General features: G+C 44.5%; 2 protein-coding genes across 2 annotated transcripts; one reads left to right on the forward strand and one right to left on the reverse strand.

Moving 5' to 3' along the window:
- Positions 1-3,669: 3,669 nt before the first annotated feature.
- LOC136485153 (endoribonuclease Dicer homolog 3b-like) lies at positions 3,670-14,626 on the forward strand. The gene is made up of 26 exons (XM_066482095.1): positions 3,670-4,097; positions 4,174-4,357; positions 4,448-4,561; positions 5,031-5,165; positions 5,338-5,407; positions 5,775-5,839; positions 5,949-6,080; positions 6,222-6,374; positions 7,168-7,303; positions 7,416-7,521; positions 7,613-7,805; positions 7,877-8,037; positions 8,183-8,398; positions 8,641-8,906; positions 9,395-9,669; positions 9,750-10,258; positions 10,349-10,446; positions 10,561-10,769; positions 10,858-11,067; positions 11,395-11,877; positions 11,963-12,244; positions 12,474-12,800; positions 13,105-13,191; positions 13,286-13,361; positions 13,769-13,880; positions 14,229-14,626. Exons 1-26 carry the CDS (start codon positions 3,670-3,672, stop codon positions 14,455-14,457), a joined length of 5,256 nt encoding a protein of 1,751 aa, XP_066338192.1. The 3' UTR covers positions 14,458-14,626.
- Positions 14,627-14,926: 300 nt separating this feature from the next.
- LOC136485164 (uncharacterized) lies at positions 14,927-19,325 on the reverse strand. Its single transcript, XM_066482103.1, has 2 exons — positions 18,687-19,325; positions 14,927-15,780 (listed from the first exon to the last, which is right to left on the reverse strand). The coding sequence occupies exons 1-2, from the start codon at positions 19,047-19,049 to the stop codon at positions 15,130-15,132; spliced, it is 1,014 nt and encodes a 337-aa protein (XP_066338200.1). The 5' UTR covers positions 19,050-19,325; the 3' UTR covers positions 14,927-15,129.
- Between the last annotated feature and the right edge of the window lie 4,562 nt (positions 19,326-23,887).

Here is a 23,887-nt window from a genome sequence, read left to right on the forward strand (position 1 = left end):
GTTGACTCACTGGTGGAACACACATATCAGCTCTTTCATGATCACTTCGTGATCGCAAAAACGCTCGAGGGCTACTGTCGGGGTTATGACCCCGGGGTGTCTCAAGGCGCCGATTAGTTGGCAGGCCACGCGGCCCACAACTCATTGGGTTAATAATGGCCCGAGCGACCGAGGCCCAGCTAGGACGAGCACGCCGAACCAACACCTAGGCTAGAGTCGGCCACGACCCCTTCTCCTGCCTTAGCCACGTGGAAGACGCGCAACCTCTCCCCCGTCACGGCCCTTGGGGCAGGACGAGGAGAGATTGAGCGCGGCTCAATATGTCTGCTCTCACAAGAACAGGCACGCCGCACTGACCTCATAAGGACCGAGGGGACAGCAGTCACCTCGGACCGGTCAGACGTCATCCCTATGCCATGCCGCACTAACGAGACAACACCACACAAGCGGTGGCAGCGGTACGAAACCCACCGTCCGAATACGGACCGATAGGACGCACGTACGATCCCACCCGCTACGAGATGGGATCCATGACAAGGGTCACGACCTAGAGACCTCCTCGGCAGGCAGAGCGCCTTGACTCCAACGATGGGGGTCATGGCCCTCAGCTCCACGAAGCGACCAGGCGAACAACGACCCAGGGCGGTTCCCTACTATGGGTACGACGCCCCGGGGAACCTGGAGACGACGACGAAGACCATGACGGATGCCACGTTGCACAGGACAGCTCACGACCCAGGGCGGTTACCTACTACGGGTACGACGCCCCGGAGAACCTGGAGACGACGACGAAGACCATGACAGATGCCATGTTGCACAAAACAGCTGACGAACTATCACCATGGCTACAGTGCTGCCATGACCAGCATAGTAGCACCACATCAGACCCTGCCGCGACATGACCACAAAACCATGACGATAGCCACGCCCAGGCAAGCATCAGAAGATGGCGTAGCTTGGAAGCCAAGTTAGCTAGGACCTCCCTCAGGCTCTTAACCCTTCGGTCAGGGGAACCTCCTCTTTGTAACAAGCCGGGACACCGAACTCTATATAAGGGCAGCCAGAGCTCACATATCTTCACAGTCTTCATCCTCTACCATTCCATACATAGCAGTAGGGCTCCTGGAGCTTCTCTTCGGGCTGCCCCTCATCTAGCATAGGTTCTACCACCACTTTCACTATTCTTGCACCCCCCATTGTAAGAACTTCAGAGCATTCAAGCGAGGAACACGCACTCGATCTTCTCTGAGACTAGACGTAGGGCTCCGGCCTAAACTAGTATAAATCCTCATGTCTATTGGATGTTATCATTGTCTTCCTAGAGCAGCGCGGCAATCGTATAAATTTAATAGTCCGGTTTACGAAACACCGACAAGTCTACTCAAGAGATAGTCTTATCTCAGAAATGGTAGAAATCATAGGGCCTAGTTGAGTACAAAAGGAAGTGTTTGCTTGAGATGCTCCATATGCTTCGTCCAGAAAATCAAAATCAGGTGGAATTCAAATCCATGATCCCTTAGGCAAATTAATGCAAGATCCTAGGTAGTTTTTCCACCCCCATTGGGCGTATATATTCATTCAACAAAGCAAAAAACCAGGTAGCATTTTTTCTGCATATAATCACGCTTTTTTATGCACATACTCTGTCCTAAATCACGCTGTTTTATTTGTCTGTGTTTCTGCAGGGAGGAGGGGGACACTAACAGCAGTGCAGTTGAAGCAGATCTAGTGAATAAGCAGGCAAAGTCCGCACTCAGCTTGGTAGTACAAGTCAAGAACATCAAAAATCGAGCTGGCACTTGTGCAAACCAGCATGTGCATTCATAATTGTTAGATGTGAATCTGGGGCAAAGAATATTGTACGATGCTTGTGTGTGTGTGTGTTTTTGGAGGGGGGGGGGGGGGGGGGGGGGGGTCAGATCTTATTTCGTGGGGGAAAACCCAATCAGAAAATTGTGGATCTTGATTGTAAATTTGTAATGGCAAAATAACTCATACATACATGGCCTTACTGTTTCTGCATTATTGCCAGTTAAATTTGGTTGCTTGTAGCCGTTGTGTATACTGGTGACGGGCAGAATTAGGAAGATTTGCCTTTTTTTTCTCCTCTGAGGCGGAGGCGGTGGAACCAGATGCTTGGTGCCTGTGCTAATTAACGGAGGGGAGGGATTGGGAGGTCCGCGGGGGCCAATCTTGCTGCGGGTTGGTTGGTTGGCGCCAGAGGGGAGGGAATAATAATAGAAGTTGCTTGATGCGGAAAGTTTTTGGACTGATGCACTCAGGGTTGCCGTTGGTTTCCAAAAATAGCCGCGTCCATAATTCATTCATTTGCATAATCAAATTGTAGTTCACAAATTCACATATAAATAATTTGATTGAGGATGAACTTGAGGATAAACAAAAACACTCACCAGTAGCAGCAGGGTCCGGGCTGCAATGGCTGATGGAAGTGACAGGGATAGCCGGCAGGGGGCGGCCACGAGGACTGCGGACAGGGACCGCAGTCAGGGAGGGGGTGGCCACGGGCCACCGGCCAGGCGGCCAGCGAGTTAGACGCTCAGCTCGATGCGGAGCGGACGGCGGTGTCGGGATGGCAGTCGGCAGTAGGGGCGCACGGCGCGGCATGACCGGCGTCCGCAGCGCGGCGGCGGCTCGGACTCACCGCTCGCGAGGCAGCCGAGGGCGCAAGGCGTCAAGTGGAACTGTGTCAGGAACCGCGAGTCCGCCTCCTGGGCGTGCGACGCTTCAGCTGGAAGCCTGAGCCCGGAAGGAAGTGGCGCAGTGGGCTTCTTGGGCCATGGGGGTGCCTCGTCTTGGGCCGCGGGGGTGCCCATAGGGCCGAATTTTCCTAATCCTTCAGAATTTTTGGAATTGGAGGGGGTGCCTGGGCACCCACGGCTCCATATTGGGCTTCGCCCCACACAGTCTCAAAGCATGTACAATATCGCTTTAGGCCCCGTTCAGTTGCCAAAAAATTTTGCATAGTAACTGTCAAATCGAATCTTACGGCACATGCATGGAGTACTAAATGTAGACGAAAAAAAAAAACTAATTACACAGTTGGTCGAGAAATCGCGAGACGAAACTTTTGAACCTAATTAGTCCATAATTAGACACTAATTACCAAATACAAACGAAATGCTACAGTGAGCCAAAATCCAAAAATTTTTGGATCTAAACACACCCTTAGCTAGTACATCAGATTTGGTCATATGAGACAACGCAGATTTGCAAAAGCTGACGTGCACAGGAAAAACAAAACATTATCATTTACTTACCTCTAATAGAAACTTGGGACCTTAACTAGAACATGAATGTGATTATATGAAACAATATAATGAACAAAATATAATTTTATCAAATGTGGTTTGCTTGCATAGAACAACCAAACATCAAGACACTATGTACTTTTAGCTTGACTTAGATTCATACTTATATAAGATCTAATGCAAGCTAAAGCTAATAGAAGATTAGAAGCAACCAATCAGATTTCAAGTGAATGGACGCAGAGCAGCCCGTTACTAACAAAAGCATCGGTTCTATTAGGGAAAACTAAAACACAAGAATGGAGGAGAGGATCATCACGACGGAAGGCTGACTGGCTGAGGCGAAACCATTTGCCAACAAGGACATTTCGCGTTCATTTCGCAGGCACGTGCCATCTGACATATGGGTCCACGTGCCAGCCGCCCCATCAGCGGGAACCCGTCCGTACCTGGCACCTCCAGGGTCCGCCTCCGCAACGGTAACGGTAGCGGCCGCCTGCTCCCCAGAACCAAACACCCCGCCGCCGCCCGGGGCCCCGCCAACGAACGAACACAGGCCAAGGCGCCACCCACACCCACCGCCTCACGCACTTCGCCTTCTCCCCCAGCTCAGCTCCTCTCTCCCCATTCCGCCGTGTCTCTCGCTGCAGATTTATATACCCCCACCGCGCCATGCGCTCCCCACTGCCACCGCCACAGCCACAGCCACTCCACCCGCACCGAACCAATGGCGGCCGCCGCCACGTCCGAGGACGCCGACCCGCCGCCCCCACCTCCTCCGGCGCAGCTCCCGCCTCCTCGCCTCCCGCACAAGCAGCTTCAGCCGCGGGGGTACTGATCGACTCTGATCTCGCACTGCGTGGCCGTGTGGCAGGGCCTGAGCTGATGTGGGTTCGCTAGCGTGCAGGTACCAGGTGGAGGTGTTCGCTGCGGCGCTGCGCGGGAACACCATCGCGGTGCTAGACACCGGCACCGGGAAAACCATGGTCGCCATCATGCTCGCGCGGGAGCACGTCCTCCGCGCGCGCGCTGGGGAGGCGCCGCGCCGGATCGTGGTGTTCCTAGCGCCCACCGTGCACCTCGTCCACCAGGTGCGCATCTGGTGGCCCATTTTGTCTTCTATACGCGGGAATGTGGTGGGTGGAGGCTGAAGGGGTTGTCTTTCCGTGTTTGTGCTGTAGCAATTCGAGGTGATTCGGGAGTACACAGACCTCGACGCGATGGAGTGCCATGGGGCATCGGGGGTTGGCGAGTGGAACGCCAAGCGCTGGAAGGAAGCAATTGGGACTAACGAGGTAAGCGCCAGGGTTCACCGAAGGCCCTATGCTTACACAGTAATTGAGCAATTGTGATCACTTTGAGATTTACGGAGTACCAACTGCTTGACTAATGGCCTGGAACAGCAATCGTCCTGTAGTGTTGATAACACTGCCTTTTGTCAGTCGTGCTCGTCCTGAGTCGAATATAGATTTAGGTTATTTTCTTCATAAATGCAGGAGTTCTTGACTAAAATTATTCTTCAATCCCGGCTCAAAATACAAATACATATGAAAAATTCTCTCTGTTTCCGTTGCTACATGGATACTTCTCTACATTCGCAAACTCTCATAATCCTTGTAAATATGCCACTGTGATGAGCATATCTGAACTTAAATGGCTTTTTAATGCATTTTCGTCTCTTTTCAGTTCAAATTCAAAGTACTATCTCGGATTCAAAATATGTATTTATTTGAGCAATGACTCTTTCTGTTTTTTCTCTCTCAGATTGTTGTTATGACACCACAGATATTATTGGACGCTCTCAGGCATGCTTTTCTAACAATGCGTGTGATGAGCTTGCTAATATTTGATGAATGCCATCGTGCTTGTGGAAACCATCCATACTCACGAATAATGAAGGTAACACAATTTGAAGATCATTCTTTGGTTTGACTTATTTTTAGATAGGCTTTGTTCCATACTCTCTTGCAATTTTTGTATAGTACATGGATTGCTTAGGCCTTAGGATCACATTTTCTAAATAAGTGTCATGCAAAAGTTCTAATGTCTCTAACCCGGCTTGTGTTTAAAGGAGTTTTACATTGATTCTGAATGGAGGCCATCTATATTTGGAATGACGGCATCTCCAGTTTCTAAAAAGGGTAGGAGTTTCAGTATATGACAGTCATGTGTAATTTCTCTTTTGTCAATCGTTTCAGCAATTATTCTTTATTGTTATTTTAATTATCATGTTGTATGACTGTAATATGACTGATTTTCTGAGTCAAAGTTGTTTCTGATCTGACTGTTTCATTAGGCATATATTTTTCTTACTAATTATGGTAGGTTCACATTTTTGGATCCTTAGCTATTATTTGGGTAGGGTCATGCAAGGTGTAGAACGGGAGCCCTATTCGAATATATTGTCACCTTGGATTCACATTCCTACCATTAAATGTGCCATGCTATTCTATTTTGCATTTAGTATTTACTACAACCTTCTATTTCTAAAACCTTATATTTTTACAGGAGCTTCTACTATAGAAGATTGTGAAGCACAGATTGCTGAACTTGAGCTAGTATTGGATGCCAAGGTTCTTTCTCTCTTGCAGCCAAAATTTCCTTAATTTTTTTCTTGAGTTCTTTTAGGAAACCCAAGTTTGCAGCAGCAAACTGATTTAAATATCTTACACATTATCCCAGGTATATAATGTTGAAGATAGGAATGAACTTGAGAGCTTTTCAACTGGTGCAAAAATTGTGAATAAATACTATGATCCTTACTTGTTTGATTTGGATGATCTGGAATCAAAACTACAGATGCTGTTCGAGGAGGTGATTTAACCAACCAACTATATTTCTTCCGATTCACTAGAAAAATGTGTTTTTTTTAGTAGCCAGTCTAGATACCTAGTATCTTTTTCTGCTTGTACTTACGCATATGTTTATATATCTAAACATTGTACTATTGGGCAGTTTGATGGTTTATTGGTTAGTCTACAAGAATCATCTCCTAATAAATTTGAAGACACTGATAGTATATTGGAGATGTCGAGAAAGAGCTTGTCCAGGTACCATGGGAAGATATTGTATGGACTAAATACTCTTGGTCCAATTGTTACCTTGGAGGTATTATTTTATTTAAGCACCCAGTGTTTCTTTTTTTTCCTGAAGGGTTATAATGTCCATTTGGCATTGTGCTACATTCTATTTATTGATATTGATTAGTAGCTGCATAAGTTTATGTGTCCTTAGTGACTCCTACATTCCTACACATTTGTTAACTAATGCCATTGACTCTTGCCCAGCCAGGGAATATATTGGATTAAGAAATTGGCAAGTATCCTAAGGATCAGAGAGTTTGGGGGAGTTTTGTGTGAGTTGGCGTGAGTTGGTGTGAGTGTGTGGGCATGCCTTTTGGCTGGCCTGGGGTTTGTTGTATGGGTTCTTTCCCTTTTTTCACTTCTTAATATAATGATGCGCAGCTCTCCTGCATTTTTCAAGAAAAAAGAAATTGGCAAGCGTAATTTAATAGGTCACCTTTGTTATAGGAACACCATTAAGATACCCTTTCTCTTGTTTCACAAAAGAAAAATGGCTCCACTCAGTGAATACATTTGCCCTCCTTTATGAAAATTCTCTGTTTCTTTCCCTGGCAGTCTTAATAATGTAGCACTTGCACTGCAAACCATATTACCATACCATACCATTTGTATTAGAAAATATGTGGTCCTGATCCTATGTTCCGAACATTCACCTGTAGCATTTCGTTTCTTTAGATTGTTTTTTCAGTTTTGAAGGACTATGTTGTTCGCTCCTAGAAAATCATACATGTATTTATATAGCAATCTTATTAACCAGAGTAACTATTTGTACAATTTGAATGCTTATATGCTAACTCTTTATTACATTTCTCTGACAGGTGGTGAAGATATATAATGAAAGCATTAATACTGTAGGTGATTCTGAAGATTGCCTATTTTCTAAAGTGAGCCTCAACTTACAGGTGTCCTATTTCAAAGAAGCTTTATTTTTTATTGAAGAATTTTTGCCACAGGGTATGATGCATTATTTTACTGAACTCTTACTATACTGTCATCAGCTTTGAAACTACAGCTTTTTATGGATCAATATTTGCTTTCTAATTCTTATGGCATCGTTCTATAATAGGTTATGGGGAGCTGATGAAATCAGAATCTGGTTCTGCGGAACTAACTAAGAGGGGATATATTTCTTCTAAAGTGGAGACACTGATCAACATTTTCAAATCATTTGGGTAATACCTTAGTCCACTTAAGATGTTTATTTATTCCTTTGTTTAGTCTTTTGTTCGTACAAACATACATTTACATGTGTTTTCTCCACAGCTCGTCAGAGGAAGTTCTTTGCATGATTTTTGTAGAAAGAATTATGACAGCCAAAGCTGTTGAAAGGTTTATGAGAGGAAATGTGAACTTCTCTCATTTTTCAATTTCATACTTGACTGGAGGGAGTACATCAAAAGATGCTTTGAGCCCAGCAGTACAGAGATTTACTTTGGATTTGTTTCGAGCTGGGAAGGTACTATGTTTTACTTGTGAAATTTGATTGGAATATTCAAATGATATACTAACCTTTATTTCAATTTATAGGTGAATTTGCTTTTTACAACAGATGTCACTGAAGAGGGTATTGATGTACCTAACTGTTCCTGTGTGATACGCTTTGACTTACCCAGAACTGTTTGTAGCTATGTCCAGTCTCATGGGCGTGCCAGAAGAAGCAGTTCAAGTTATGTTCTTATGATTGAAAGGTACAAAGATTGCCGCATTTAATCAACTTTATTTTGATATGGACTGTTTAGCTATAAAAAAGTTTATATGGTCACCAATATTTTTCCTGTCCTGAGTTTCACATGTTCTTAAACCTTTCTTATATGCTTTGTCTGGAACTTTCAGGGGTAACTTGGTGCAGCAGGAACACATATTTCGTATAATACGAACTGAATACTATGTTAAAACCTTCGCACTGCATAAACAACCAAATACCCCATCACTTGATTTGCCTCTCCAAGAGAAGTACATGTACCATGTTGAATCAACAGGAGCAACTATCACCGCAGAATGTTGTGTCAACCTAATTTATAAATATTGTGAGAAGCTTCCTAAAGATAGGTATGCTTGTGCTTTTAATCTGCTTATGTGTTCGTTGATCTGCGTTTCAACATAAGCATGATTGTTATGCTTAAACTATCAATTGTATTTGTTCCTGTTATGGGTAGTATTTGCATGTGGGCTGAAAAGTTGATCAAACTTAAATGTCACACATAATGGAATAACTACACCTCCTACCCCATCATCTTGCTGTATTTTCGTTGCATAAAAACATGGTGGTTCACGATAGTACTCCTCTCCAGGTATTACTTGCCAAAGCCTTGCTTTGAGGTGGGTATCAAAGATGGGTCATATCAATGTACCTTGACAATGCCTCCCAATGCTGCATTTCGAAGTATAGTTGGTCCTCCAAGCAGTACATGTAATTTAGCCAAGCAGCTTGTATGCCTGGAGGCATGCAAGAAACTGCACGAGCTGGGAGAACTCGATGATCATCTAGTACCCTTGACTGAAGAGCCTATGGATATCGATACAGACATAACAGATAAAAAATGTGTTTCTGGACCAGGTATGGTTCTGATGTCTTGCAAGTGTTGCTTCGTGCTTACATCAATGTTTCATTGAGAGGAACACCTCTTCATATATTTAGCTCTGTTTCAACAATAAAATACTGTACAGTGAGTGAGTCTGTTTATAGTGGTTGTGACTCAGAACAGGCATGAAACTTCTGCATACCAGGATAGAACTTGATGAACTAGTGATGGTTGAATCTGTTGTTGCCTTGCATGCTGCATCATATTTACTTGTACAGAAACTCTCTTCATATATGTTGTTATCTTTGTGGACTTGTTTATTAAGAAAATGTCTCCAGACCATTGAACCCTGTCGCCTTTATGTAACTACTCTCTCATTTGTTATTTTTGACATTTGAATGAGCAATGCACTGAATACTTAGTTTGCAGTAGCATGCCCATGAAGTATTAGCAACATCTGTGAGTGCTTCTTCTGAAGAAGAAGATTTTATATTTTTTCATTGCCCTTTCACCATTTTGGCAGGAACAACTAAACGAAAGGAGCTTCATGGAACGATAAATGTTCATGGTCTGTCTGGAAACTGGATCCATGAAAGTGAAACTGTCATTCTGAATACTTACACATTTGATTTTTGTTGTGATCAAGAAGGTGAAACTTATGCTGGGTTCGTTCTCTTAATGGAATCAGTACTTGATGATGATGTGGCACATTCAGAAATAGATCTCTTCCTTATACCTAATAAAATGGTGCACACCACCATAACTCCTTGTGGAAAAATTCAACTGAACAAAGAGCAGGTTGTTCAATAAACTGTAACTCCTGTTGCTAGAATTCTTTTAAGTTTACCAATGTCTTACTTTTCATAGTTTTTTTTCAGCTGCGTAAAGGAAAATTATTCCAAGAATTCTTCTTCAATGGTATATTTGGTAGATTATTTCATGGTTCCCGAACGAGTGGACTGCAAAGGGAATTTATTTTCAGAAAAGGTCATGAAATACGATGGGGCTCAGACAACATGTACTTACTTTTGCCTTTGAGGAACTCTTCACATATACAGCATGATCTAAACATATACTGGGAAGCCGTTGAGTCTTGCTCTGGTGCAGTGGAGCAGTTGAGAAATTTGTATCTAGAAGATGGAAATCTCAACTATGAAAACTTATGTTCACATAAAAGAAGCAACAAGGGAGAAGACATCATTCATCTGGCCAATAAATCTCTTCATTTCTCCGCAGTCAAAGATTCAGTTGTGCTATCTCTTCATACTGGGAGGATCTATTCTGTCCTTGATTTGATTTTAGATACAACTGCAGACGACTCATTCGATGAGATGTATAATGGGAAAGCTTCACCATTTGCTTCATTCGTGGACTACTACCATCAAAAGTAGTTGCTCATTTTTTATTTTCTCAATTCAAGAATTGATCCACTCTGTTATGCTTGCTCACTAATTTCTCTGTTCTCGCCTATATGTAGGTACGGTATTGTTATTCACCATCCAGGGCAACCTTTGTTGCTGTTAAAGCAAAGTCACAATGCACACAATTTACTTTTTTCAAAAATGAAATACCAAGGTACTGTAACCTCGATATAGTAGCATTCTTTCCCTTCTCTGTTGTATAATTTGAGTTAGTAATTGTGTTACTTTGGCTCTGCTTTTACACGACATTCCATCCAATTTATGGCAGATGGTTCAACTGGCAATTCTCTGCTCGTGGAAAAAGAGCAAATTCATGCCCGAGTCCCACCTGAACTACTCATCCACATTGATGTCACAACTGATATTCTCAAATCATTTTACTTGCTCCCTTCTGTAATGCATCGGGTTCAGTCTTTAATGTTAGCCAGCCAGCTTCGCAGCGACATTAGTTACACTCAACGCATACCAAGTTCTCTGGTTTGTTCTCTCTCATGATATTACATATTGTTTTATTTGTTAAGGATATTAATGCATATATCAGAAATCTGACTTCTCTTCATGCTAGATTTTGGAAGCTATAACAACTTTAAGGTGCTGCGAGACCTTTTCTCTGGAGCGGTTGGAGTTATTAGGAGACTCAGTACTGAAATATGTAATAGGATGTGACCTGTTCCTAAGATATCCAATGAAACATGAAGGCCATCTCTCTGATATGAGATCCAAGGCGGTATGCAATGCGACACTGCATAAACATGGAATAAGGCGATCCCTGCAGGTAGATGTTTTCAAGCCTAAGTCCATTTGTGTGGTGTCATTTTGCTGAAGTTCATAATTGGACGTGTCAATATTCTTTACATAATAATTTAACAGTTTTGTGTGAGAGTGACACCTGACACCAATAATTCCTTGTCATCGTTTAACAAAAGTTGACATTTTCCAGAGGGTTTAGTCCAGAAGGAATAGATGAATCCAGTTACACTTTTTCCTGTTCTGTGCTACCCATCTGTAGTATCATAGGCCTATCACTGGTGTCATCTTTTCTTTGAAGTCTTTCCTTTTTATTAGTTTTTTTTATTGAATGTATATCTATTAATGCTTTCAGGGTTACATACGTGATACTGCATTCGATCCTCGTCGTTGGGTTGCTCCTGGACAGATATCATTGCGCCCTTTTCCTTGTAACTGTGGAATCGAAACTGCATTTGTTCCTCTTAGTGGAGGATATATCAGAGACGATCCATCTTTTGTTGTGGGAAAACCATGTGACAGAGGCCACAGATGGATGTGCTCAAAAACAGTATCTGATTGTGTTGAAGCACTAGTTGGAGCATATTATGTTGGTGGTGGCATCGCTGCTGCAATTTGGGTTATTAGGTGGTTTGGTATTGATGTCAGGTGTGATATGGAACTAGTGCAGAAAGCAAAATCTAATTCTAATGCATCTCGAATGTGCTATTTATCAAAATTAAAAGATATTGAGGAACTGGAAGCAAAACTGAAGTACAACTTCTCGGTCAAAGGCCTTCTGCTTGAAGCCATATCACATCCATCTCTACAGGAATTAGGAGTTGATTATTGTTACCAGGTCAGTGAAACAGAGTTTTAGTACATTAGATTTATTGCATTTAAGTCACGTTGATATACATGTCTTAATTTCTGATTTGTAACAGCGACTGGAATTTCTTGGTGATTCTGTGTTGGATCTCTTAATCACACGGCATCTCTATGCTACCCACACTGATGTTGATCCTGGAGAATTAACAGACTTGCGTTCCTCTTTGGTTAGTAATGAGAATTTTGCACAAGCAGTTGTAAGAAACAATATTCATAATCATCTACAGCATGGATCTGGAATACTTTTGGAGCAAGTAACAGAATATGTCAGGTCCAATTTGGAGTACCATGGTAAAGAGAATGAATTCCTTCAACAAGCTACATGCAAAGCACCTAAGGTTAGAAAACTTAGTTCTACTTCTGTTCCTGGCTTAACAGCCTATTTTCCTTTATTATGTTTTTATATCTTTGAGTGAATAACATGGAGCTCTCCTTCATATTCCCAAATAAAAATTGTGCTTTTATTGTTTGTGCAATGTTTATCTCTTTTTACTCAGCAACGTAGAACTTTCCAAGGCCAACAGTATGGACACAAATTAGAAAGCTAATTTTAATTTCCTTGAACAGGTTCTTGGAGACATCATGGAAAGTATTACTGGTGCAATATTTATAGATGTAAATTTTAATGTTGATCTGGTTTGGAAGATTGTTGAACCGTTACTTTCTCCAATGATTACCCCTGATAAGCTTGCATTGCCACCTTATCGGGAGTTGCTGGAGTTATGTAGTCACCTTGGTTGCTTCATAAAATCAAAATGTACTAGTAAAGGAGAAGAATTAATTATAGAGATGACAGTGCAGTTGCGAGATGAACTGCTGATAGCACAAGGGCATGACAGAAATAGGAAAAGTGCAAAGGCAAAGGCAGCAGCCCGAATTTTGGTCGACATGAAGGTATATCTTTTCAAACAGAAACAAAAATATCAAGAAATTGTCTAGTTCAAGGGGTTGGGCAGGTCCATTGTGATGCTAATGGGTAGCCCAACTACACACCTTGGGTGTAACTTTCTATTCTATTGTAATCGCTGCTTTGGCAATAGATGCTACTCCTTCCTGTCGGAAATCCATGTCGGTTCCAACCGGTGGCTTGAACTGCAGGCAAAATCTGCCTCTCGAGCGTTATCTATTTTCGGAAGGAGGGAGTATGTTTTGTGGACTATTCTAGAATTGGTTTTTAAATTTTTTTCCCTGAATGCAGAAACGGGGTCTTTCTCTTAAACAATGTTTCTCTAAGGCTAAGCAATTGGATATTGTCTCTTCAGAACTGCAATCGGAATCGACAAGTGTAAGCTTATAGAGAGTTTTCCACAAAATGGCACATCAAAGTATTGAACTTAATTCTGATTCTCTGAGTAATGAATATTATCGCATCTCTGTAGTTGGAATCACGGCATGATTGTCCTGACGTGAATGGCAGTCTTAGCCTAGAAGGTCTTTCCTCAGTGAGAGCAGCAGGTAATGCCCTGTTTTGGTTATTACTCCCTCTGTTCCAAATTATAGTTCACTTTAGTTTTATATCCTAAGTTAAACTTCTCTAACTTTGACCAAATTTATAGAGAAATGTATCAGCATTTACAACGTCAAATTAGTTTCATTAAATTCTCCATGAAATATATTTTTCATAGTGCATTTACTTGAACTTGAGGTGTTGATATATTTTTATTAGAACTTCAAAGTTAGGGAAGTTTGAATTAGGACAAAGCTAGAGTGAACTATGATCTAGAACGAATGGAGTATATGGTACTCACTGGCCAGGCTATCAAATAGGAAATATTAGTAATTAGATTTGTTCTGTACCTAGTTCTAGCAGCCACAAAATACTTAACAGTACTCAGATGCCATGGCCTTTCATATGATTTCAGTTGTTCTTCCTCTCAAAATGGATAAAGGTGGACCTCGGACTGCACTTTTTAGACTATGCAAGAGTTTGCAGTGGCCAATTCCAGAATTTGAATTTGTGGAACAAAGGTTTAGGTATGTCAAATAATCCCCAAACATTACTTTCTTGTAAAAGAATGTGATACTTCATTCACAAGAGCTTTGGTGATTCTTACTCATTTGGTCTTCAGGAACTTTTTGTCTTTCTTTGTCTTTTACCTTTTAAGAATCATGGTTCAAACAAAACTACCTTCAGAAAATTAGCTGGTTTAGTGTTCATATATATGATGCTAGTTTATTTATTCATGAAGCCTAAACAATCATCTGCATAATTATATATCTGAGCAACGATTTTTTCTGGATGAATATTTTCTGATAGATGATTTAAGCAACATTTGGTTTATTTTCACGGTGTTTGTTTTTATTTTACTTTTGCTGCAACAGGACTCCTATTGTTCTGGATGGGGTTACAACCACAAACTTCAATAGCTTCGTTTCAACTATCACCTTGCACATACCTGATGTGACAGTCATTACACTTCAAGGTGAGCGCCGGACTGACAAGAAGAGTTCTCAGGATTCAGCGTCTCTAGTAATGCTTCAGAAACTTGAAGAACTCAAGGTCTGCATATGCAAGACACAGCCAAGCAACATGGATCGTAATGCCAGTTAATGGGGGACAACACTGATTAATGTGGGAGGGTATTATCTCCCTCAGCTCCCAATGTGATTTGTGTTGAAGAGGTTTCCGAGACTCGATATGACAAGTGACTATAGGATGCGTTAAAGTATACTTGCTGGCATAGTGGTATAGTAGTACATCTCCTTTCATTGCCTTAGCAGTAATATCTGGACACTTGAGTTCATGCAGTCATGCTAGCAGCCTGTTCGCTCGATCGTGGATTATAAGTCAGAACAATATTTTTCTCTCGCATCAAACCAGCCAGTAGTAATAATCTACGATCGTTTCAGCCGAAACGAACACGCTGTAGAGCTCTACAGATATTGGGAGCGGCATAAGAACTTTTCTGTCTTCTCAAAGCTTATACAAACAACGGTTCATTTGATAGGCCAAGCAAAACATTTTGCATTATACGATTTGGACCCACGTGTAACGTATGGTGAAAAATTCCACCCCAAAACCAATTAGGCCGTTCCCAGAACTCACAAATGTCGTCCTCACAATCCCATACCAGCCAGCCATTGGGCCGATTGAGCAACATCCAATCGTGTCAAATTGCCAATTTCACCATAGACAAAAATAAAAGCAAAAGACTGCTACCAGCCTGTCATCAGTTCATCACCAGCACACCACGTTGTCTCCCCAAAACCGTTCAAGCCCTAACTAAATGGCACCATTTACAGCGTCCTCTTGTGATGACCTACCAAAGCGCGAGGAGGGTGTCTTGCCGGCCCTGTCGAGCAACCCTGCCATGACCACCACCTTCTTCTTCCACTCCTCCGTGGCGCACATCTCCGCCACGTCGACCTTGTCGCCCGCGGCCACCCCCACCGGGTCACTGAAGCGCCGGCTACTGCTACTAACGCCATCGACGCCGTCGCTTCTCAGCTGGGCCTTGGCGCCGCCGGCAGCCCAGGCCCGGACGAAGCGTGCGCTGTACAGGCACGAGCATAGGAAGACCACGGCGGCGACGCGGCCGAGGAGCACGAGCACGCCCAGCGTCGTCGCCGCCGTCCACAGGCCGCCGCCGCTGCTGGAGCAGTCGCCGGGCTGACGAAGCGAGTGGCGCCTCGACGGCGGTCGCCAGGTTCGGCCGGAGGCAGCGGGCCCGTCGGTTGGTCTAGGGCTCGGCGCCTGGCTCGTCGTCTCCGGCGGCCGAGAACGAGCAGGCGCCGTGGCCCATCCGGTGCTCGCAGTCGCAGCAGTTGCCGAGGCCTGCGGTTGTCGGCTGCGGCTTGCCGCATCGTCATCTACCTTTGGCCGTCGTGGTGGCCTGCGGTTGCTTTGCTTCTTGGCGTCGCCGTAACTGCTCACCTGCGGAGTGCGCCATGGCAATGAGCGTTTAAGCGATGGCATGGATGACCGTTAGAGAATATTGATGCATGCACTGAATCGTGTGATGACATGTAAAGCGCTAGTTGTGTGGTTGCCTTAATGCCAGGCCTTCCCCAAAGCTAAGAGATAGGTAGTATCGGATAAAAAAAGTAGGTGCTCTATATTTGTTACAGTGGTTTATAAAACGTATGTTTGGGAGAGAGAAGATAGTCTATGCTAAAAAAGAACAGGGAGAGAAAATAAAGACGAGGCATGATAAAGGCAAAAAGTTTCTATACAAACTATAAGTAGTGATAGTTTGCATTGTGTGAATAGTAGTTTCAACATTTTCGAGTTTATGTGGATCACTTTATCTGTACTATAACCACTAAGAGTGTTAGCCTCTATTGATGGTGCCTAATGGTGTAATGTGATGGCGTCAGCAAGTGTCGAACCCCCTTCAGAAACTTGAACTAGTGCTAGCAGATTAGACACATTCTGTGTGCAAAATCTCAAAGCCAAATCGATATAGAAAGTACTATTATGGCAGTCTCCGACAATGACACGTTAACTAGGGCCTTGTTCACTTTGCAAATTTTTTGAACCCGATAAATAGTATCACTTTCGTCTTATTTGGCAAATATTGTCCAATCGTGAACCAACTAGGCTCAAAAGATTCATCTCGTGATTTTCAACTAAACTGTGTAATTAGTTATTTTTTTTACCTACATTTAATACTCCATGCAAGCGGCTAAAAATTAATGTGATAGAAAGAGAGTGAAAAAACTTAGAATTTGGATGGCATCTAAACAAGGCCTAGCTACAAGAGATCAACGACACATTTTATTAGCTTAATGCTACATGACAAGGAGAGTAATAAAAGCTATAATAGCTATAGTATAGTAGTCAGTCTATAATAATATGTTATAGTCAGATCATTGGAGAGGTTATCAACTAACATGCTAAACTAGTACTAGTGATATGGACAACCTTGTAGATAGCTAGCGAACTTGAAGAAGTGAAGAACTGCAGATTAATTAAACTAGTTGACTTTAACATTGGTATTCAAAAGGGCCAGGCCCCAGGCAAGAACAAGAAGATGCCTTGCTCCAGTTACCGGTTGTTTTACAACAGAGAATGCTTGGTTCGGTCCGGTCCGCTAGTTTGGCCGCGCGCCATGAACGGCGGCCATTGGCATCATGGCGTGAAAATGACATGCATGATTAATTCTGACCAGAACAATTTTAGTATTGCGTTGCTTGCTGCTGTCGGCCTGTCGCCCAAGAAAAGCTTGAATTGAAAAACCTGGTGTGGCCGCGTATATACATAATTAATTCTATGGCTGCTTAGCGGCAAATTAAGAGTACGGACGTAGCTTAAATCCAATAGAGTATTGATTTCTAACCATGGATTAAGGTCTCTATATATCTATTGGACACCTAAGAGCAAGCTCAATGTATATGGACCAACTGGTCTATATAGGTGGGTCCCACAGCAGAGGTCTATAATTAAGGGTCTGTTTGGCAGGGCTCTGGCTCGTCTGAAAATGTCTCTGGCTCTGGCTCCTCTGAAGGAGCAGCTCCTCTGGAGGAGCTAAAGCCGTTCTAGAAAATGTTTGGCAAAACGGCTCCTTCGCACTAGACGACATGAACCCACAGCAAGGAGCCGCGCGAAGCTCGTTTTTTAGGCTTCTCCTGCGCAGGCAAAAAAATGGCTCCAGCTCTTGACCGGCTCCCCATACGGAGCTCTTTTCCAAAACAGGTGTTTGGCACAGCTCCTGCAGGAGCCGGAGCTGAAGCCCCTGCAGGAGCCCTGCCAAAGAGGCTCTAAGTTGCAACTCACGATGTATCTGGACCGGCTGTCCATAAAGCTAGGTCCCATAGCCAAATAAAAAATCCAACGCCCTCAACTTCCCCTCTCTGCGCGAGAGAGAAGTCCGCAGCTCCACATCCCTATCTCCACCGTCGTCTTCTCCGTCCCCGATCTCCTTCCTCGCACTGAATCCGACCATGGCCTTCCCCTTCCACCTCATATCTCCAACTTTCGTGCTCAGATCAGGCGGCAACCTACTTAGATCAGGTGTTTCCTGCAGGATCCGCGCGCTCCCCCATATCCATCTTCTTCCACTCAGTAGTTGCCTCGCCCATCGATCCCACAAGAAGCATTGCCATTGTGTCCATTTTCCCCGCATTGTGCTCTTTCTCACGTAGATCTAGCCCATCCCTCATCCTCTCCGCCGTGGTTGGGAGCTGGAGCAGCCATGGAAGCCCTACCAAACAGCACCGCTCCGAGTATGGAGCGCGAGGGAGCAGGACCAATGGGAAGCGGAAGCCAGGGTGGTATGGGAGTGGTGCCAAAGGGACCCATAGATTGGGGTATGGAGACGAGAAACAAAAAAATAATAAATGGAGCGTGAAATAGCTAGAAACACTGAAGTGATCTATCGGTATCTTTTTCTTGCCATTGCCGTTTCCTCACTACCTGCTGCTGCAATGCTAGAGATTTATTCTGCGTTTGTGTCGCGTGAAAACAGTGACAACAGTGACGCGCGGCAGAGAGAGAAGGAAAGAGGCCGGCGGCGACGGCGTTGGTCAGCCTCCCGCGGTTGGCCCCGCGCCCATGCCCACGACGCCACGACGCCGGTCGATCCCGTTAAACCACACACCTACTCACCACAAATGACAAGGATGATATTTGATATATCCAGTCGACGTCAAAGTTAAGCACTAATAACTATATTAACAGTAAAGTAGTTAATAAGCACACAATCGATATCGATCGAGCAAGCAGTGGTGAATAGTCGTTCGTGGTCACGAGTTACGACGACGGAGCGAGCACCGATCACGCCCATGACGCGATCAATCGACCTCCACTCCCTCCACCATCGATCGGCGGATCAGACGTACCTTGGCCGGCACTGGCACTGGCAGTAGGGTGCTGCTGTCCCCGGAGACGACGGACGCGAGCGCCTTCTTGGGCTGCAGCGACGTCGTGAGCAGCAGCAGCAGCCGCCTCCCGCCCCTCCTCCGCTTCTTCCCCTTCTCGCTGCTGCCGTCGTCGCCGCCGCCGCCTGCGTCCCCCTTACCGCTCCTCCGAAACCACGGCCACGCCAGCCTGAGCCTGGACCTGGGCCTGCGACGCCGCCTCCTCTTCGCTTGCGCGCCGCCACCGGACCCGGAGGCGCCCCAGAAGCAGAACGCCGGCAGGCACGAGCACCTCTGCCTGTCGGAATCGTCGGCGGCGGCGCCATCCTCGTTGAGCACAGACATGGTGGTCCCCGCCTCTGTGACCAGCTAGAGCATGGCTCGCTGTGACCAGCCGGCGGGGACGACGACGGCCGGCGGCGTGGAGACTGGAGACATGTCACCGCCGTAAGTAATCAGAGGTTTTTTGGAAGCTTCTTGTGTCTCTTGTAATCTTGCTTGGCGGCTTGAATTGACCGGATAAAGAATTTCAGCTACGCTAGGTCATATGTGTGAGCTGATCGATCGGATTTGGAAGAGGAGGACTCAGAGATCGATCAGTTTTCTATAGGAGGGAGGCGAGCACGCTGTGTTGCTTCGGGGATCATGATTGCAACTCATGGAACGAAAACGAACAGCCTTGGCACGTAGAGGTAGTAGCTAGAGCAGCTCGATCGCGAAAGCTAAGGCGACGAGGAATTTTTTTTTTAAAAGTCACGGTCGCCTATTAGAAAAACGTGGAGGAGACCGCTTTGTAGCGACCGGGCGCGCAAGGGGCAAACACTGGCGCCAGCGAGGAGGAGCTAGCCGCGCAAACTATTCCTTTCTACGCTGCGCGCAAGCTGGCAATGAAAATGTTTATAAACGAACCGGGCCGGGTTAACAATTGTTTTGGAATTGGCAACTCAGGAACGAGGTGGAATGTATGCTCTGGGAAATGGAAGCTGTTCTTTAGAGCAGGTACAATAATGCGTTTATAGCTAAGCTAATGCTGACGTGAAGAAGAGAAGAGAGAAGAGAGATGAGAGCTTGGCTCCCATGTAACCACTAAACTGGACACGGAAGCATGTGTATTAGTGGCCCAAATAGCAAGGGTTGTGAGAGCAAATAAAATAATGGGTTGTAAGCAATCTAAATGCTGAGGTGGAGCAAAGAAGAAAGAAGACAAAAAAAGCGAACTATAAGTTTATAGCCGGCTTGGACACAAGAAACAAGAAACTCTGTGAAAAAGACAAGTGGGCTAGATATTAATTACGGAGACATAACCAGTATATGAGTGGGCTGATAGGTAGGCTGTAAGGATTCATACAGTCAGCAGATGGTTGTATTATTAGCCTCGCTCTAAGGAGGAATAGGAGAGAGAGAGAGACTTTTTAAAGACAAATATGAGACACTTATTATATAACTTGGCTTTTTATAACTTGTCTTGTAGCCAAACAACTTGGCTCTATTATTGACCTTGCTCTTAGTAAAGAAGAAAGTGGATGCATTTTTTCACTATCGATGTGGCCCGCACATAATACACGGCTAGCGTGCGGATATCACTCGTGTCAACTTTTTATCGAACTATTGGCGATTACATGCTATACCTTTGCTCTTATAGGCTTGTTTGGAACCGATTATAATAGGATTCCTAGGCTCCCCACAGCGAGAATCAGAAAAATCCCGACAAACGCATGACGGTGGTGAAAGCCCTAATTTGGTTTTAAATAATTGATGAAACCTAGCACTAACCTTTGTCATGAGTTGTAAGATGAGCTAGGTTGGTGCAATCCAAGTATGGAGCATGGTGGCTCTCAAGAGAAGGTGATGATCACATGAAATGTTGAGATGGCCACATGTGATGATGATCAAGTGCTCAACTTGGAAAAGACGAAAGAAAAATAAAACTCTATGGAGCTAAAGGCAAAGGTATAAATAGGGACTTTGTTTTGGTGATCAAGACGCTATAGAGAGTGTGATCACATTTAGGATAGATGGCCATAATATTAAGAGGGGTTCTTAACTAGACAATTCGGTCATCTAGTGCCACTAGGTGTTGGACCTTATCCATTGCATTTAGGCCTAGTACACTTCGGAGAGCAAGCGAAAATATTTATAAAAAATGATTTGAGAAATGCTAACTTGACTCTAATATGTTTTGAGAAAACACTTTGAGAGTTAGCATCGCTTGAGGAGAGTAGCTCGAGTTGATGTGGATCGAATCGCGCAAAAGTTTGCAACTCGGAGAGCTAGTGGTGGTGCTTGGGTGGCACCGCCACCCCTAGGGCGGTGCCCACCTGGGCTCGATAGAGAAGGGCTGAGAGCGGCCAGTTTGGGGTGGTCACCGGACATGCCGGCGTACACCGCCACGGGCATGGCGGTGCACCGCTCGGTCATTGCCATGGGTTGTCCGGTGCCACCGCCGTGTTGAAAGCTCTAGTTTGGTTTTGGTGAATTGATGAAATCCTAAGTGCTAACCTAGTTTATCAAAGTGATCATGAGATAGGTAGCATATTTCAAGTGGTGAAGCAAATGAAGATCATGACATGATGATGGTGATGCCATGGTGATGATCAAGTGCTTGGACTTGAAAAAAAGAAAGAGAAAAACAAAAGGCTCAAGACAAAGGTATAAATGGTATGAGCCATTTTGTTTTGGTGATCAAGGCACTTAGTGAGTGTGATCACATTTAGGTTCGATAGCCGGACTATTAAGAGGGGTGAAACTCGTATCGAAATATGGTTATCAAAGTGCCACTAGATGCTCTAACTCATTGCATATGCATTTAGGATCTAGTGGAGTGCTAACACCCTTGAAAATGTTTGTGAAAATATGTTAACACACATGTGCACAAGGTGATACACTTGGTGGTTGACACATTTGAGCAAGGGTTAGAAACTTCACCGGCGGAGTGTCCACCCGTAGAGTGCGGACAGTCCGATGGTGCCACTAGAGCTCTATACAGAAAAGATGGAGGTCACTATAAGTGACCGGACGCTGGTCTCGGTAGGACTGGTGCGTCCGATCAGTGGAAGCGTGAAAACGCTAGTGTCAGTCTTCGATCGGACGTTGGCTCACTTAGTGACCGGACGCTAACGGGGTGCGTTCGGTCCTACTAACGTGGCAGCGCACAGAGGAGACGCCGAGTGACTGAACGCTGGGTGAGTCCGGTCGGGCATGATCGGACGCGTCCAATCGTGATTTTTCGCGAATGGAAGCTTACTGGAAACGACCAGACACTGAGGTCCTACGTCCGGCTACTTTCAAGCAGCGCGTTCGGTCATAACTTAAATGTACTAATGACCGTTGAGATCAGGTGATTAGCGTTTGAAGCAGGGGACACGTGGCAAGCATCGAGCGACCGGACGCTAGGGTCCTGCATCTGGTCACATCGACCGGCTTATCCGGTCGCCCCATGCTCAGTGCAGTGAGGAGCCCAACGGCTCTATTCATGGGGGCTCTCTATTTAAGCCCCATGGCCGGCTCAAGCTCACTCTCTTGGCCATTTACATTAACATAGCAACCTTGTAAGCTTAGCCAAAGCCTAACCACTCATCTCCATCATAGATTCAACATCTTTGTGAGATTGGTAGAGAATCCAAGTGCATTGCTTGAGTGTTTGCATCTAGAGGCACTTGGTGTTCATGGTTCGCTGTGGGATTCGCTTATTACTCTTGGTGGTTGCCGCCACCTAGATGGCTTGGAGCGGCGATGATCATCGAGCGGAGATTGGTGATTGTCTCCGGCTTCGATCGTGGTGATTGTGAGGGGTTCTTGACTTTTTCCCGGCGGAGAGCCAAAAGGTACTCTAGTGGATTGCTCGTGGCCTGTGTGATCCTCATCTTGTATTGGTTGTGCGGCACCCTATTGAGGGTTTAGCGTGTGATGCCAATTAGCACGTGAACCTCCAAGTGAGTGAATCGCCACAACGAGGACTAGCTTGCTGGCAAGCAAGTGAACCTCGGTAAAAAATTATTGTGTCATCATTTGATTCCGAGGTGATTGGTCTTCATTGTTATTCATTCTTGTGATTGATTGGCTCCTTCCTCGACACAACGGTATAACCATCTTGCTCACTCTCTTTACATTACCGCAAACTAGTTGTTAAGCTCTTTAGTGTAGCTAGTTGTGAGAGCTTGTTAGCTTGGTTAGTGTGGCTCTTTAGTTAGCTTTTGAGAGCACACTAACTTAGTGTAGTGTCATAGCTATTGTGTGGATAAAAACTATATAAACTAGAAATATGGTAGGTGGCTTGCTATTTTAGTAGGCTAGCGCAACACTTACTTTGCCTCATAATTGTCTAACCGGTTTGTTAAGTGTTGTTGTAGAAATTTTTAATAGGCTATTCACCCCCCTCTCTAGCCATTAGGACCTTTCAAGTGGTATCAGAGCCGAGATCACCGTGATTTGAGGCTTAACAACCTTTAGTGTAAAAATAGCTCAAATCAACAACACCAAGAAGCCACCCCAATTTGATGGCTCAAATTATCTTTATTGGAAAGCTAAGATGATAACTTATATCAAGTCAATCAATATGAAAGTTTGGAAGGTGGTAGAGACAAAGATTGAGATTAAAGATGAAGAGGCTCCCACCGCCATTGAAGAAATACTACTCCAAAATAATGACATTGCTCTTAGTGCCATCCATGATGCTTTGGATGAGAGAATATTTGAGCAAATCAAGAACATTGAGATGGCTCATGAGGCTTGAAAGAAGTTGGAAGAATCATTTGAGGACACTCAAGCCGTGAAGGGTGCAAAGGCATATATTCTCAAAGAGAAGTTTGCAAGCTTCAAGATGAAGGAGAATGAGAGTGTGCCGGAGATGTTTCATAGGCTTGTCAATGATCTCAAAGCACTTGGAGAAGAGGTGAAGGACAAGGACTTCTCCCACAAGTTCTTCAGATGCTTGCCTTCAAGATTTGGCACATTAGTCACTATTCTAGTGAGGAGTGGTTTGGACATCATGACACCAAACCAAGTGTTAGGAGATATAATGATCGATGATACATATAGAGATGATGATGAGAAGGAAGAAAAGAAGGAGAAGAATGATGAGAAGAAGAAGAGTGTGGCATTCAAGGCCACATCATCCAAGGGCAGGGCAAAGCAAGATACATCAAGTGAAGATGATGGTTCATGGGATGATGATGATGATGAGA

This window comes from Miscanthus floridulus, chromosome 1, assembly GCF_019320115.1.
Source record: "Miscanthus floridulus cultivar M001 chromosome 1, ASM1932011v1, whole genome shotgun sequence".
NCBI lineage: Eukaryota > Viridiplantae > Streptophyta > Magnoliopsida > Poales > Poaceae > Miscanthus > Miscanthus floridulus.

Bases quoted from the DNA above. Each gene is read 5' to 3' on its own strand.
- LOC136485153 (XM_066482095.1), top strand. From the start codon at position 3,670: ATGGGTCCACGTGCCAGCCGCCCCATCAGCGGGAACCCGTCCGTACCT. The intron at 7,806-7,876 runs GTACTATGTTTT...TTCAATTTATAG, and splicing joins ATTTGTTTCGAGCTGGGAAG to GTGAATTTGCTTTTTACAAC. The intron at 12,245-12,473 runs GTTAGAAAACTT...TTCCTTGAACAG, and splicing joins CTACATGCAAAGCACCTAAG to GTTCTTGGAGACATCATGGA.
- LOC136485164 (XM_066482103.1), bottom strand. From the start codon at position 19,049: ATGTCTGTGCTCAACGAGGATGGCGCCGCCGCCGACGATTCCGACAGG. The intron at 15,781-18,686 runs GTACGTCTGATC...CGCACTCCGCAG, and splicing joins CAGTGCCAGTGCCGGCCAAG to GTGAGCAGTTACGGCGACGC.